The sequence below is a fragment of the Grus americana genome, chromosome 21 (genome assembly GCF_028858705.1).
Source record: "Grus americana isolate bGruAme1 chromosome 21, bGruAme1.mat, whole genome shotgun sequence".
NCBI classification, from domain to species: Eukaryota; Metazoa; Chordata; class Aves; order Gruiformes; family Gruidae; genus Grus; species Grus americana.
In genome coordinates this window covers 2,205,540-2,221,874 of record NC_072872.1, presented here as the reverse complement: position 1 = coordinate 2,221,874, position 16,335 = coordinate 2,205,540, and the positions used below count along the sequence as shown (strand labels likewise).

General features: G+C 43.8%; 1 protein-coding gene across 6 annotated transcripts in view; it reads left to right on the top strand.

Moving 5' to 3' along the window:
* UBR4 (ubiquitin protein ligase E3 component n-recognin 4) overlaps positions 1-16,335 on the top strand; it is a 78,668-nt gene that overhangs the window by 27,028 nt on the left and 35,305 nt on the right. For 2 of the 6 annotated variants that reach the window (XR_008580076.1, XM_054849284.1), the window contains exons 43-65: positions 191-418; positions 1,278-1,435; positions 2,492-2,663; positions 2,824-3,025; positions 3,306-3,469; positions 3,682-3,898; positions 4,286-4,502; positions 5,882-5,914; positions 7,049-7,112; positions 7,593-7,727; positions 8,385-8,559; positions 8,791-8,928; positions 9,371-9,492; positions 10,103-10,214; positions 10,759-10,889; positions 11,031-11,208; positions 11,352-11,456; positions 11,932-12,087; positions 12,756-12,924; positions 13,654-13,750; positions 14,188-14,295; positions 14,773-14,889; positions 16,059-16,268. Coding sequence is in view for 5 of the 6 variants with exons in the window: in XM_054849284.1 (XP_054705259.1) it covers positions 191-418; positions 1,278-1,435; positions 2,492-2,663; positions 2,824-3,025; positions 3,306-3,469; positions 3,682-3,898; positions 4,286-4,502; positions 5,882-5,914; positions 7,049-7,112; positions 7,593-7,727; positions 8,385-8,559; positions 8,791-8,928; positions 9,371-9,492; positions 10,103-10,214; positions 10,759-10,889; positions 11,031-11,208; positions 11,352-11,456; positions 11,932-12,087; positions 12,756-12,924; positions 13,654-13,750; positions 14,188-14,295; positions 14,773-14,889; positions 16,059-16,268 (3,408 nt within the window). In the remaining variant the exon portion in view is untranslated. The remainder of the gene's footprint in view (positions 1-190; positions 419-1,277; positions 1,436-2,491; positions 2,664-2,823; positions 3,026-3,305; positions 3,470-3,681; positions 3,899-4,285; positions 4,503-5,881; positions 5,915-7,048; positions 7,113-7,592; positions 7,728-8,384; positions 8,560-8,790; positions 8,929-9,370; positions 9,493-10,102; positions 10,215-10,758; positions 10,890-11,030; positions 11,209-11,351; positions 11,457-11,931; positions 12,088-12,755; positions 12,925-13,653; positions 13,751-14,187; positions 14,296-14,772; positions 14,890-16,058; positions 16,269-16,335) is intronic. The other 4 variants (XM_054849286.1, XM_054849285.1, XM_054849287.1 and 1 more) reach the window with 4 other exon arrangements.

Sequence of the window (16,335 nt, the reverse complement as noted above, 5' to 3'; positions counted from 1 at the left end):
TTAGAAATAAACTGGCAATAAAAATTCGTGGCGTTTGGCTACTATTGTCATAAGAAAAAGCAAAACCAAAGAACCCAAAGAGAAGATAAATTAACTATAACATCTAATAGGCATTCCCTTGTCTCAACTCTTGTCCGTTTGCACTGTTTTGTATCATAGTAGTTAATTATTTCCTTGATTCTTCCCACAGATTTATGATCTCTCTGTAGATGCCTTGAGTCCAACTTTCTATTTCCTTCTACCGAGTTCCAAAATCAGGGATGTCACTTTCCTTTTTAACGAGGAGGGGAAGAACATAATAGTGATCATGTCCTCTGCTGGGTACATCTATACGCAGCTCATGGAAGAGGCGAGCAGTGCCCAGCATGGCCCTTTCTACGTCACCAATGTGCTTGAAGTCAGTCATGAGGACCTAAAGGTACTGGTGACTTCCCTTTCTTGTAGCACGGGCTGCAGTGGCCTTCTCTGTCCTAGAAGGCAGAAGTTTCCCTTTTTTCTTTTTATTTTTTCTTCTTTTTTCCTCCTTTTAAGCCCCCTGATCTAGATCAATGAGCTTGCCATTCCTCTAAAGAGAGAAATATCCTTGCAGTGAAAGGGGGTGGGGGTGAAAATTAAACCCCTTGATCCTTTCATCTAGAAAATGGAGCGTGTTTTCCATGGCTGGCTCTGAAGTCATGCCCAGCAGGATTTCTCAGCAGGGTGATGGCTTCAGAGCAGCGCTGCTCTCGGAGCGAGGCACTCCAAAGGTGCAGTAACCAGAATGGATAAAGTTACTGACCGTGGCTGGGGCTGCAGAGGTGGAACGAGCCTCTGTTTCTGGTCAAGAGCAGCTCTGTAGTCTTGGGGGGTGACTTTTAAAACCTGTCCACATTTCACTCAGTGTTTTTACCCCAGCCTACTCCAAAACAGGGGAATAGATGAGAAGGAGGCCCTCAGGAAAGCTCTTTTATGAGCTGGGAACATGGGGAGTGCTCCATGTGAGATTGTCATACAGCATTCAAGCACACAGATGCGGTAGCCGAGGGCGCTACCTACGGCCCACGGGGATGCAATCTCAGCATCCCCTTCAAAAGCCTTTGAAGTATCTGATGGATGAGTTCACCAAGGAGTTGAGCTTAGAAAATTGTCGTTTAGGGCTGCGTTCTCTCACTGGTGGGGAGGGGGCAGGGGAGAGGCTTTTGGAATAATTCCCTCGTGAGAAATTCAAAAGCCTTGACAGAGTGTTTTGGAGGATGTGTGTTTATCTTAAATGTCGTCGTTTCTTTCCGGTCCTACAGGACAGTAATGGCCAGGTAGCAGGAGGAGGTGTGTCCGTGTATTACTCCCATGTGCTACAGATGTTGTTCTTCAGTTACTGCCAAGGCAAATCCTTTGCAGCCACCATCAGCCGGGCCAATCTGGAAGTACAGCGGCTATTCCCAATTAACATAAAGAGGTGAGGCTTGTGTGGAAGGCTCCCCTGAAGTTTTAATTTCTGTTTATTATTACTAAATATTACTAATTATTCTTAACATCCCAGCTCTGGATGGCCAAAGCTTGTGCTGAAGATCCCGTTTTGACTGATGATTTCTTGCTACTTTTCATGTTGCTTCTGCCTTAATTGCAGAATGATTTGAAACCAAAGCCGGCTGTTTCGGCAGCAGGGCACGCGTGCATTTTTTTCTTCCCACTAGGATTTCACAGGGGAAAGGTGGCTTCAGAGCGGCTTTGCTGCACAGTGCAGAGCTGCTGCTGGTGCGGCGGCTGGAACCGATGGGATTACCCACCCTCATGGAGGCTGCAGAGCAGGAAGCCTTTGTTTCCTTTCGGCACCAGTACTGCAGTGGGCCTTGTGTATTGTGCATATAAAGGCTTATTTTCAGACTCCCTTGAGGGAAACCAATCTCTTATGCTATGAATGTGGCAAGAAAAAAAGCTGTTCCGTCATCTGTTCTGACAACCAGAGCTGGGCATTTAGGCCACAGGCTCTTCACTAGCCTGACACAAAGCCACTGTCGTGAGTAGGCTCTGTAGAAGGGTCAGGTTCCAAGAGCTCCCTAGCCCCAGTTAAGTTTAGCTTAGTCTTTTTGCAGCTTTATTGTGTTCCAGTGAGCAGTGTCACACAGATTCTCCTGCATTGGCCTTTGCTTAGTGTCACTGGGTGTGTCGAAACATGGAACTGTGCATCTGTTCAGATAAAAAGATAGCTGAAAGCTATTTTAAAATTACTCCCTTGGTTTCGGGCATAAAATGTTACTGTCTTTCTTTGAGTTTTTGGGGTAGAGATCAGGGCTGTGAGGTGGGATGCTCGTGCCTTCTGCCCGCTCAAGTGAATGTCTCGGGTTTTTCACCTATAAACTGGGCACTGATGTTCCTGGCTGTTCATTAATGCAGTGCTTTGAATTCCTGCTGAGGACGAAACTTTAACTGATTTGAATGGTGATGGATTTTGTGTGTTTTCACCTGTTGTTGCTTCTTAAATTAATGTCATTCTGCCCTTCATCTCTTGCAGTTCAAATGGTGGGAGTAAGACTTCACCGGCACTGTGTCAGTGGTCTGAGGTGATGAACCATCCCGGCTTGGTGTGCTGTGTTCAACAAACCACGGGTGTCCCACTGGTGGTGATGGTGAAGCCGGACACCTTTCTCATCCAGGAGATTAAAACCTTGCCAGCCAAAGCAAAGGTCAGTCATAGTTCCTGTATTTTTGGCCCTTCCATTGTGCTTTATTGTTGTTCCATCAACAAGATCTCTAGTTTTTGCAGCTTTTCCAATGCAAAGAGTTTGTTTCTTCAAGCAGCAGTTGCCAGGTCCTTTCCTTGACTTGCATTGCTCGCCTTTGCAGATTCAGGACATGGTGGCCATCCGTCACACAGCCTGCAACGAGCAGCAGAGAACCACTATGATCCTCCTGTGCGAAGATGGCAGCCTGAGGATCTACATGGCCAATGTAGAGAATACCTCCTACTGGCTCCAGCCCTCTCTCCAACCTAGCAGCGTCATCAGCATCATGAAGCCAGTTCGCAAGCGCAAGGCAGCTGCTATTAGTAAGGGATTTCTCATACATACCTTGTGCAAGGTAGCAGTGGCAAATGCAGATGCAAAGCTTGATCAGTATTGTATAGATACTTCACGTGTTTGCATCTGACAATTACCATTAACCTCATGGCTAAGTACTAAGTCTGGGTAAAATGTTTCCGTAGATGTATATAAAAATACATAGCTATCTGGCTCACGTGGGCATTTCCAAAGGAGACAAGCTCATTCTGCAGCTTTTTACCATAGCTTTGCCTGTTTACAGTGTATTTTGTCTCTCTTCCCATTTAGCAACTCGCACATCCAGCCAAGTGAACTTCCCTATTGACTTCTTTGAACACAACCAGCAACTCACAGATGTGGAGTTTGGAGGCAATGACCTGCTGCAGGTTTACAATGCTCAGCAGATAAAGCACCGACTCAATTCCACTGGCATGTATGTGGCCAACACAAAGGTAAATGGGGCAATTTGGGGCTTCTGTTATTGTGACATTATTGTCTGGATTGACAACCTTTTCTTGGAAGTCTGTGTTGTTCAAATGACCCTGTACAAATCCTGAGATAGTGTTAGATAAACACTGGAGGCACCTCTGTAGAGACTTCAGATTTTTAGCTTAGCAGTGAATTTTTGACCTCACCTTTCTGAGCTGTGATTTGTTTTCCACAGCCTGGGGGTTTCACCATTGAAGTGACGAACAATAACAGCACGATGGTGATGACAGGCATGCGGATCCAGATTGGCACACAAGCGATAGAGAGAGCGCCCTCATACTTGGAGATCTTTGGCCGCACCATGCAGCTGAACATGACCAGGGCTCGTTGGTTTGATTTCCCTTTCACTCGCGAGGAGGCCTTGCAGGCTGACAAAAAACTAACCATCTTCAGTAAGTCTTTGTTAATTGTTTGCTTTAACTACCTGTTGGTTTTGCTTGGGTGTGTTGAAGCTCCTGTGCTTCACCTCATAGTAGGGAGGGTTTCCACAATCTGTTCGTTTGACCTGACTACAGAAACAGTTTGAGGGGCAGACCCTGAACATTTAATAACTTTATTTATGGCGTGGTTTCTTGCTGCAGTGGATGAATGCGCAATAGCTCAGCTCAATAATTTTGTGTTGAGGTAATAAAGTGCCTTGAAAAGGAGGTGAAACTGCCAGAGTGGGTGTATATTAATGATGCAGTATAATTGCTGTCCCAACCTTATGAGGCTATGCTTGTTTGTATTCAAAATAAACTATTTTGTTCGTTTTAAAGAAGTTTCTCTCATCGTTGCAGTTGGGGCTTCTGTGGATCCTGCTGGAGTCACAATGATGGATTCCATAAAAATTTATGGCAAAACCAAAGAACAGTTTGGATGGCCCGATGAGCCCCCTGAAGATTTCCCATCTGCTTCAGTGAGCAACGTTTGTCCTCCAAACCTGAATCAAGGGAATGGCACTGGAGACACGGAGTCGGCTACCCCTGCTGCTGCCAGTGGGACTGTCCTGGAGAGGTATCTCTGCAGTCCATCTCTTTTTCTCCTTGAAAACGGGTAGTTGCTCTAGAGGGGACCTAGGTGCGCTTCTGTGCCTTTATTAACTGGGAGAACTTAAGGGAGTTTAGTGAGTTGTTCTCACCGCCATACAAAACAACAACTGAAAAGTCAGTGATTATCTTCAAAGCAGGACTTTGCGCTCACTCTTGATTTATCTGGTGGAGTAGATGGGTAGATCTCTGTGCATGCTTCATTTTGCTAAGTTCATTTGTAACTTCAGTAGTCTTGAAGAGCTAGAAGAGATTTCTGCCTTCTTGGTACGTTTTCTCATTTCAAGCTGGCCCTTTTTCATTCTCTAGAGCTCTCGAAGGTTAGGCCTCTCTGAAGTTTAAGTTCAGTCTTGAGGAGGACTTTGTGCGTGACCTTGCTTTAGGCGAGTGGTTCCCACCGACTTACCTTGTAGCCCATATGTCTCAGGTGTAACTACTGTGGTGGAGAAAGTGTTAGGTTTTTTTCCCCCTCATATCCCTACTGAGAGTCAAAGCACAAGGGTGAGCTGGGCATATATTTAGCAGAATAAAGAGAACATTGTTTTTTCATACCCACTCCATCTTCTTTCTCTGAGCTCATAGAGTCTGTGCCATAAGGGTCGTAGAAAGTCTGGCAAGCTAGCAAGGATAGGAGGGAAACAGATCAGAGAGGAACTAGCACTGCTGGAAAATGAGCATTTTAAGGGATACACTGCTTGACTGTGAGTTAATTTTGTCTTACTGAAGTGCTCAGGTTCAGGGTTGGAAGTGGCAGTTGCATCCAGCTGATGGACCTGTTTGACCATCTTTTAATATTTTGCCTAATAGTTCATGGGATTTTTTCCTGTGCTTATTTTCTCTTTTCTTCCCTCCTCTGCTGTGACATTTCCACAAGATGTCCCTCTCTGCACAGACATGCTTTCTGGTTTTCCAAAGCGGTGGGATTAAATCCTAAAAACTCAGAATCAAAAAACCCTACTCTTTTTATTTTTACTTACGTGCTACAGGATGCAGCATGGTGACCTTATAAAGGGCCTCTTGAGTAGGAACAACAAAGGGCAGGCGAGAGGCAGCTTTCCTATCAGAAGTTTGGTGTCTGTACTTCAGATTTAACCTTCAGTGATGCTTTAAGCAATGTGCTTGGCTGCTCTGTGCTAGGTAGCCTGGGTCTCCTTTATGTGTTTTGCTATTAGGCAAGCGTCTGCTGCCCAGATAGGAAGAACCATGCTTAGATTTACTGTATATAGCGCTGTCCCGGCTTCCTGATTTCTCCATTTAATTTGCCTTTTGCTTAGAATGTGTTCTAGGGAGTTTTTCTGTGAGCTTTACACATTTTTTTTTTTTTCCTTTTTCTTTGCTCCCCCAAAGTTCTGAAACTGAGTCCCTAACCACCCTGGACCGGTTAGTATGCCATCCTTTTCTCTGCACGAATGAGTGTGTGTCAGAGAGACAGAACACATGATGTGGCTTTTGTTGACTGTTTTTTTGTTTTCCAAGTGACATTTGCTTCTTTACATTCTGGTCATTGCATGGCAGATGGTTTAGCGAAATGTAAAGATGAGGTGGTTTGCAGATATTTGCTGTATACAGCATAAATGTTGCTTGTTTGACAGACTCTTCTTTTCGCTTCGTTCCCTCCTTGCGTCTTTTTATCCCACTTATATTCCCCTACTAGCTTTATGGAGGGTGGCTGTGGGTAGGGGAATGTAATGTTATTTATCACCACCAAAACAGACGATTGTTGTTTCTTCTACCTCGTATCCGATCTTACCCTGTTATTTCTCCCCTTAATGCTATCTTTTCCCTCCTTTTTCCTGTATTCTTGCATTGCTCCTTCTGGTGTCTCAGGTGGCATTTCAGGTAGTTCTACCGCAAGGCACGAAGTGGTGCTGCAAGGGAGATTCAGCACTTTGCCGCAAGTTGTAACTAAGGTTTTTCCCTTGGGGCAAGTATTTCACTAGCCTGCCTTACCACTGTCAAAAGTTTGGACTTCAGCATCTGTCGTTTGGGTCGTACCCAGTGCTCCAAGTTAATTTTCCTCTGGAGTATTTTAGCTGAAACTCCAAATTGAAAGGAGCAACCTGTGTGAAAATAGCAAGCGAGTAGAATCTTGCTCCCTTAGAAAAGTCGGTTACGCTTTTTCCCATGTGTCATACCAACCCTTGATCTGCAGTCATATGTACGTCTGTGGGCCATGGTGAATTGGTACTGTCAAGACAATCCAAGTTATCCCTGCTGCAGGCTGCGTAAGGAAATGTTTTATCCTCTTTGGTAGAGAAAAGCCCCTGTCTTTCAGCTGTGGATTATTAAAGCAGTCCTAAGTTTGTCTGTGAGCGTGAGCCAGGTTTAACTCTGGTCTGTAACACAATGAAATGATATGCATGGTGCCTGTGGCAGGTTTTATCATGCTTTGATTTTGTACTTGGCATTCGTTAGCTGTCTCTGAGCTACTCATGACTGTAGCCCGCATAAAGCAAAGTGCTAAGGAGAGAGAAGGGTTGCTGTACTCAAGCCTGCTTTCCTTTCTCCCTTCAGGCTAGTAGTGAGTTCTTTAGAAGCGCTGGAAAGCTGCTTTGCTGTAGGACCAGTCAACGAGAAGGCAAGTAACTTTCTGAATACATTCTTGAGCTTTCAGAGATGGGGAGGAGGGGCAAGATCAGCAGCACCTCCTGCAGCCCTGGGGGCCTGATACGGAAGAGAGCCGCATCCGTTTTGCTTAGAGCACTGATCTGAAAGTTGACTTAGCGAAAAGCATTTGAAACTAGTTTAGAATGACAATTGGCATTTGCATTTATCGCCACTGGGATTTTTGTGCTGTAGAGTGACCTCGTTTACAAAAACAGCAGGGTAGAAGCCCATAAATCTCAGAAGGACTTTTCTGATGTAGATGTGTGAAATGTTCCTTAAATGTCAAATAATAAATTGAGGAGGCTATCAAAATGGTGTTAAAGGAAGGCAGAAGCTTGCATGCACAGTGCAGGGAGGGGAGGGAGCTGCAGGTACGCTGAGAAATCAGACTCGTTCATCACCTTAATAGTAAATGTACTGAAGAATGTTTTTTGTCTGTTCTTGAGAGCAGGAGAAGAATAAGGTGGCAGCTCAGGAGCTGGCTACTATGCTGCTGTCCATGCCAGCTCCTTCCAGCGTCCAGCAGCAAACCAAGAGCCTCTTGGCTAGCTTGCACACCAGCCGCTCAGCTTACCACAACCACAAGGTAACTTGGTGCAAGGATTTCAATATCTCCTCTAACTTGCCAGTGCAACATGCCCCTAGAAAGCCCTTCCTCCATGCAGCGTAAACCTGCTGGCTAATTTTCCTTTAGCAGCTCCTGCTGCCTGCCTTGCTGGCTTTGGCGTTTCACCAGAACTTCACTACTTAAAATGCTTTTTGAAGATTTTGGTGAGAAATAATGTCAGTTAATCTAGAGAAATAAGGATGTCAAAACACACAAAGTTTGTTTGCAAGCTGTGTCCGTAGCTCTGGTTTCCGTTTCCACAGGTATCTGGCTTAGGGTGACAGGGAAGTACCAGAGCACGTAGTGGTTAGACTATGCGCTAATATAATTGCAGTCAGTGCACAGATGCCTGCAGATAGCCTTTGCTAACTACTTGAGTAATTATGTTTTTACAGTGGTCTTTCCATCCGCACTTATGCCCAAGGGGAAGCAAATGTGAAAACCAGTTCTTGAGCCAGATTTCTTTTGTTACAGGGTGACTTTGTAATATCAATTGTCCTTCCTAGATGACATTGGCCAAGAATTAAAGCGGCGAGTGCCGTATTTCCCCAGGATCTGTCCTGCATTGTACTTCAGTTGCTTTGTTGTGCTGCTGTCTGTTGTTTTTCTTTGCCTATGTTTTCTTTCACTTTACAGGATCAAGCATTGCTAAGTAAAGCCATTCAGTATTTGAGTTCCTCAACTAAAGAAGGAAAGGACCTTGATCCTGAAGTATTTCAGAGGCTGGTCATCACTGCTCGATCCATTGCTATTATGAGACCCAACAATCTGGTCCACTATACTGAATCAAAGCTGCCACAGTTGGAAACAGGTAGATAGTTAAGTCTGTAATTGTCTTCAACTTTCTGTAGTGATAATTGAAGGTGTCTTGGGGTATCTTGTTTGGTGAGACAGGGACTGTATTTGACACATTTGTTAGGTGTGCGATAGTCCTTGTGATGAGGACGTCAGAGCCTCTAACCAAAGCCATTTCAAATAAACTTGGTGTTACCCTGCTTATTAATGCTTCCCATACCTGACAACTGGTTTTTAATCTGTACAGAGAGTGAAGAAGGGCAAGAGGCCCAGAAACATGCTGAAGGAGATGGCTGCACATTTATTACCCAGCTGGTTAACCACTTCTGGAAGCTACATGCATCAAAACCCAAAAACGCCTTCCTTGCCCCTGCCTGCCTGCCAGGTGTGCTAGCTCTTTATTTGCTATTGTATTGTGAAGGATCCTATTTTAAGCTTGTAAACAGAGAAAATTACTTGTTCCAAACTATGCTTAAGATGCTAATGATGCAATACGTGCTTTCTAAGGTATATCTGCAAATTCTGCTGTAATACTTTTGTTCGGAAGTACGTGTGTTGTGGTAGTAAAAAGGGACTGATGATTGATTTATTCACATTTGACTTCATGGATGGTGTTAGAGGATATTCAGCAGTGCTGGTATACGGTGTGCACAGGATTCCATCAGGCAGATGAGACTGTTGTATAAGCTCATTTTGGATGGAAATTTCAATCTGTTTGTGGTGCTAACGTTGTGCCTTGAAGTCTACAAGCAAAAGATGCTTCCTGCAGTGTCTCACTCTGTGCTGAAATGAAAGCTGATTACAGTCCTACTTTCATTCCTCCTTAGGTCTCACTCACGTTGAAGCCACGGTCAATGCTTTGGTGGATATTATCCATGGATACTGCACATGTGAACTGGATTGTATCCATACAGCATCCAAGATCTACATGCAGATGTTACTTTGCCCGGTATATAATCTTGCTCTGCTCTTCTTCAGCCTGTAACGCTGCACCAGGAGAGTTTTAGATCGGATATTAGGAAAAATTTCTTCACCAAAAGGCTTGTCAAGCACTGGAACAGGCTACCCAGGAAAGTGGTTGAGTCCCCATCCCTGGAGGGATTTAAAAGACATGTAGATGTGTCGCTTAGGGATGTGGTTTAGTGGGACTTGGCAGTGTTAGGTTAACTGTTGGACTCACGATCTTAAAGGTCTTTTCCAACCTGAACAATTCTATGATTCTATAACATGAAGAGAATTAAATACAGGTAGAGTGATAATACGTAGTGCACATACAAAAGAGAGGCATGCAGTCAAAACTGTACAGCCAGAAGTGAATGAAGGAGAAATTTCTCTCTCCTTGTGTTTTAGTAATGTTTGTCATGTGCTGCATGTGGAATGATAAGTATTGCTTTATGGCTGCTGGGGGAGACGGGGAGTTTAGAAGTTAGGCAGTGACGTATGTCTTACATGAATCATGACCAACAGAGAGTCATAAGTGTATTTTTAGCTATCTTTCCAAATACTGTGAATAAACACTTAAAGCTTAAGAATTTAATGATTAACTATTAACCCTCTAGGATCCTGCAGTGAGCTTTTCTTGCAAACAAGCTTTGATCAGAGTGCTGAGGCCAAGGAACAAGCGGAGACATGTCACCTTGCCATCCTCCCCTCGGAGCAATACTCCTATGGGTATGCAAGATCCATCCATCTTTGCCTTTAAATGAACGTGACCTGCTTTATTTGTCAGAAGAGACAGGAAAATTAAGTGGTCTTATAAATTGGGACTAAAAAAGACTAAACCCAGTCTTCCTCCTTTCTTTTGCTCTCTCTTGCACCCTAACACCCCCCCTTCCTTTTTTTTGTTAATAAACATTCACCTCTCCTTTGATATTCTGGGATTCAAAGAGGAGACGTCTCTGAGATATTCCTCTTTCAGCGATAGGGAAATGTGATTATTTTATCTAGGGGATAGTAATCATCCAGACTGTCTTAATGTTTCTGTGCATATTTTCAAGTCCTTATAAATCAGTCGTAAAGATGTGTGCAGACCAAAAGTAGGGTATCAGATCTCTGTCCAAGAGATACTTTTTTAGCATTGATGTGAATTGTAGTTGTCATGGAATCTGGTGGTGACTGGATGTAAACCAAGCATAGCTTAGGTTTTTTTCCCAGCGTTAACTACCTTGTTCGTGATGATGTGAGTGCCTTTGTGAATTAATCCCTTGTAACTCAGGAGATAAGGATGATGATGACGATGATGATGCAGAAGACAAACTGCAGAGTTCTGGGATAGCAAATGGCGAGCATATCCGACAAGAAAGCCAGGAGCAAAGCGAAGTTGATCATGGGGACTTCGAGATGGTGGTAAGCACAAAGTGCTTCTCTTTGGAGCCTTTTCAGCATGTTAGGTGCTTGAGTTTAATTTAGTTACGATGAATCAGTTTGCAGTGCCCCGTTACCTGGTGGTGGTTTGATGAAAGCTCTCACTGTGTTTCCTCTCCATAGTCTGAATCTATGGTTCTGGAGACTTCTGAAAATGTGAATAATGGCAACCCTTCTCCCCTGGAGGCTCTTCTGGCTGGAGCAGAGGGATTCCCTCCTATGCTGGATATTCCTCCGGATGCAGATGATGAAACAATGGTGGAATTGGCCATTGCCCTGAGCCTACAACAAGATCAGCAAGGTAAGATGCAGGCATCATTGGCAGTCAAAAATGTAAATAGAATATGAGCAAAGATAATAAAACTGTGAAGTGTACAGAGAAGGCCAGAGTTAACATAATTCTCTCATAGACAGATACTCATAATTTGTTTTTTTTTCTTGCAGGGAGCAGCAGTAGTGCACTTGGACTTCAGAGCTTAGGACTGTCTGGCCAAGCACCCAGCTCTTCTTCTCTTGATGCCGGAACGCTCTCAGATACAACAGCATCAGGTAACTGTTCACTGCGAGGAATCAAGCTTTTTTGATTTTGACCTAAATAATGACTTAAAATTTGTTTGTAAATATGGTTTTGAAGAACCAGTTATTACTATTGGCTTCATGTATTTTTGATAGCGTATTTATGGCCTTTTCCTGCTTTGATGGACTTTCATTATAGGCTTCTGAGGAAGTTATTTCCTCTCCTTAAAGCAGACAAAATAAACCATATACTGTATTTTCTTTGCATTTGTAAACAACCAGACATTGTTCTTCAAGTAACTTGCGTGATTATCTATTTGACGAGAAGGTTTCCCTCTCAGGTTATCTCCCCTCCACTGCTTTTAGGGGCTTAAATGTTCTTATAAGTTCCCTTTCAATTTGTAGTTGAAAATTGACACAAAATCCAAAGACAAATATTCAGGGCTTTTCTTTCGTGTCATGTGCGTCTTTTGAAGTTATATCAAGGCAGTGTTTTTACTTGTAACAGCTCTCTTTATTCTCTTAGCTCCAGCGTCTGATGATGAAGGCAGCACAGCTGCAACAGACGGCTCGACTCTTCGGACTTCACCTGCAGACCATGGTGGGAGCGTGGGCTCTGAGAGCGGTGGCAGCGCAGTGGACTCCGTAGCTGGTGAGCACAGTGGTAAGTATCTCTTGCTGTGCTAGTGTCTCTACGTCTGGTTTCTCACACTTTACCAGAGTGAGAGGGGTTGGGTAAATCCCTGGCGAAGAGGAAATCTCAGTTCCAAATAGACGATGCCATGCATCATTTTTTGGTTACCGCCAAAGTGCTGTACAGTCTGGATATTTGCTCACTTTTCGTAGCTCTCTAGAGGCATGGAATCTGCAGTAGTGTTTGCTGGCCTGTAATAACAGAATGCAGTAGCCTAGAGCAAGACTGAAAGAATTCACTATACTGCTGGATAAATTTGGATGGGATAGAATTAATTTCTCTCTTTTTTGCTTGGGACTGATATCCAGGTAAAATAATCACAGACTTTTATAAAAATAAATTACATCTGTGCTGCCCATCCACACTTCTTCTGACTCGGTTTAAATTACTGCTACAGAACCAGTTCCATTTGGGCCACAAAGATGAGGCTGGCAAACAGAGGAATGCTAGTGGTGTTAAGTTGCATCTGTAGAAATTACTCTTTTCCCGCCTTATGAAGATAACCAGTGGTTATCTCCTTAGAACCATAATTCCAAAGCATAGTTCAGCTGCATTGGTTGCTGTGAAGCAAGCAAGAGGCTTGTTCAGTTGCGCTGACATCGTCTTTTCCTTTTTTTTTTTTTTTTTTGCTTCTTCAGTGTCTGGCCGTAGCAGTGCCTATGGGGACACGACAGCTGAGGGCCACCCTGCGGGACCAGGCAGCGTCAGCTCAAGCACGGGAGCTATCAGCACTACCACAGGCCAGCAAGAGGGAGATGGTTCAGAAGGGGAAGGGGAGGCAGAGGGAGACGTCCACACCAGCAACAGGCAAGGGGCTTTGTTTTCCTCTTCAAGAGTAGCACGTCTGGTCTGCAGTGTTGTTGTTTATAGAGGAGTGGGCTATAGGCGCCGAAATTCACGGGGCATGATTTATGACTCTGTTGGATAATAAAAATGGAAAGTCAGAAAAGCAGACTAGAGCAAATTGCCATTGCAGAATGCCTCCCTCTGTGCATTCACCATGTAACGTGTTATTCAGACCTAACACGTGTCCCACAAGACTGCTGCCTGTACGAAGTGATGAAGAAATCCTGCTTGAGTCTAGTCAACAATCACTAAAATCTACAGCTTGGAAGCTTGTGAAATTTAGCGTTAGGGAAAAAACTGTGTGCGTGAGTGCTAAGCACATTGGGAAAGATGTGCAGTTTTTCATTCTGTGGGAACAGATGCTCAGTCATTTTTACAGCGTAGTTTGGAACTGATTTGTAGTATCTGTTTCTGGAGAGTTGAATTCTGCAGGTCGTCACGCTAGGCAGTGTAGTTCTGAAGGGAATAATTACATCTCTTGTCAGAGTTGCTTTGCATCTTTGACATCGCTTGCCTGTGAGGTCTGAAGGAGTCCGCTCCTGTCTGCAGATTTGATGACCTTAGGATTTCCTCGTGCTCTGAACTTCCGTGGTAAATCACAGTGCTCTGTTGGTGATCCTGCTGAGTCTAATTTTTCTTGTGATGTGTCTGGAGCGCTTCCTGTCTGATTCCTGGCTTCTGACTTCCCAGGCTCCACATGGTTCGACTGATGTTGCTGGAGAGGCTGCTGCAAAACTTACCTCAGCTGAGGAACGTTGGAGGAGTCCGGGCCATTCCTTATATGCAGGTCAGTGAGGAGGGCTCAGGAGTTAAGCCTTAATCAAACAGTTAATCGCTACTACTACTGCTGGGTTTTTATTTGCACATGCTTTTCCCTTTCTCTTTCCTGCCTAGTCACAGTGTGTGAGTCCATCTCTAAAGCATTTGATCTGTTTGCACAGCATTCCTTACCCATAGGCTTTTGCTAGACTTGTGCCCTTTCTCAGTGTGGCATTACAGTTGGCTGATGAGCCTAAGGGCTAAAATCCTTGAACTCCCATGTGTTTGGGAGGGTTTTTGAGTTTATACTGAATGTTTGTACTAGGGTATGATGGTGCAGGCAGAATTGGGGAAAGAACATAGATTAATCAAGATAAAATCTTCAATGTTTTGTGAAAGATAATCTGTATTTATCTTGAAATATGGAACCTGCCTTCTATTAATTCTCTTGACTTCTATTCCCAGGTTATTCTGATGCTCACAACAGACCTAGATGGAGATGATGAGAAAGATAAGGGAGCTTTAGATAACCTCCTGTCCCAGCTGATTGCAGAACTGTGCATGGACAAAAAGGTAAGCTGTAGTATGTGCACACGCTCTCGATTTGCTCCTTCTAGACAGGGTTTCTTTCCATGGAGGACTTAGATGCATAGGACTCAAAAGAAACACGATGCTGTATGGATGTGTTCAGGCAGTTTATTTCTCTTGGCTCACTTCACCTAAGGCAGAAAATTACATGAGTGTAACTCTCACTGTTTCCTGGTTCTGGTGTCCACAAGCAAGCATGAAAATTTGTTTCCCTTGAATTAAACTCTTAAAACAGACATAACCAGTAATGCCAAATTGACATATATAGCTTCTCACTTGTGTAATACTGTTCTTTGATGTCCGGGCCACTGTCTGTCCTTATATTGAGGAATTTGTGCTGCTTTTTTAGTATTTCTGCTTGAGCTTAAATTTGAAATGCTCTCATGAGGATCAGAGCACTGAAATTTAGATGCTTAGGACATTGGGCTCACCTCTGTAAGTAAGCAAGCTCTCTCCTTGCAGGATGTGTCTAAGAAAAATGAACGTTCTCCTGTGAATGAAGTGCACTTGGTGGTAATGAGGCTGCTTAGCGTGTTCATGTCCAGAACTAAGTCAGGATCCAAGTCTTCCATTTGCGAGGTACATTCTTCAAATTGCTTTGGCAGAGGGATGATGTGGTTGTGGGGCTTTTGTTCATCAGAGGTGGTCTAAAAGCTGCTAACTGAAACAGCTGGTCTAAAACTGAAAAACAGTTAAAAGTGCTTTGGAAAAAATTTATGAGGAATCTGTAATGTTACTTGATTCTTGTGAAAAAAGATCTTTGCTGAAACTCAGAATGGAGGAAACCGACATGTAAAGACAAATGGATTCACTTGTTTTGTACACGGTTTCTGACTGAGCTAAGGGCAGCACATTAATGATGTTATTTAAAACGGTCTGGCAGATTTTTTCCTTGTATCTTACCAGTGCTGAAAGGGTTAAAGAGGATTTGTAATGTGATTATTGGAAAGCAATATGCTGCTGTGTCAACGTAAAAGTCGCTAAGAGGATTCCTTAGATATTTGTTGCTAAAAGGTACAGTAATAAGGCATAAAAAGCAGTATGTGTGGTGGGAAGGAGATTAATAAAAAAGCATAGAGGTTAAAAAATTTAGTCTGAACTGCATCAAATTTTAATGAGCTTATGAGCTGTGGGGTTTGTTTGGATTTACAGGGCTGCTTTAATAGTTTTATTTACAGTAGCTTTTTCTCCAGCCTTTGTTATTCACTTGAGCTTCCCACAGAAATCAAAGCTCATCGTCTTGCAGAATGCAGGTGGAGCAATACCTGGGTGGAGCAGAGCCACTGAGTGGCATCTGCAGCAGGGACTCTTTCTCTACCAGAATTCACCCCCAGCTGGCCAAATCCCAGATAAACAAATAGAAATCCCAACTTAAAAAAAAGAGGGGGGGTGGGGGGGGAAGAAGGGGGGAAAAAAAAGCCCTAGTCGTCTAATCCATAGCAGAGTGGCCTCTGGCACATGTGTCGAGGGGAGATTAGACTTAAGAGGAGATTTTATTTGTTTTCCTTTACTAAGCGCTTGTTCAAAAGAGTCTCTGTAAATATTTGAGTTGCTTTTCATAAACACAAAAAACCAAAAACCTCAACCTCAAACAAACCTCAAACTTAAAAGCTGCCTGTAAAGTTTCATAAAAACCTGCTCTCTTATCCATACTGTCAGCAACTGCCGTCTGATTCTCACAGCTTCCCCTGCCCTTCCAACACGGTGGTTCTCAGGTGCTTTAGTAATCCCTCTTTTCTTTGTTTCAGTCTTCCTCCCTCATCTCTAGTGCTACTGCTGCTGCATTGTTGAGCTCTGGTGCTGTTGACTACTGTCTGCATGTGCTGAAGTCTTTGCTGGAGTACTGGAAAAGCCAGCAGAACGACGAGGAGCCTGTAGCCACCAGCCAGCTCCTGAAACCTCACACCACTTCTTCTCCACCTGACATGAGCCCTTTTTTCCTCCGCCAATATGTGAAGGTGAGTCCTACCCTATGCTGTTAGCTTTACACGACCTGCATTGAAAGGCTGCTGCACAGAAGCAAGT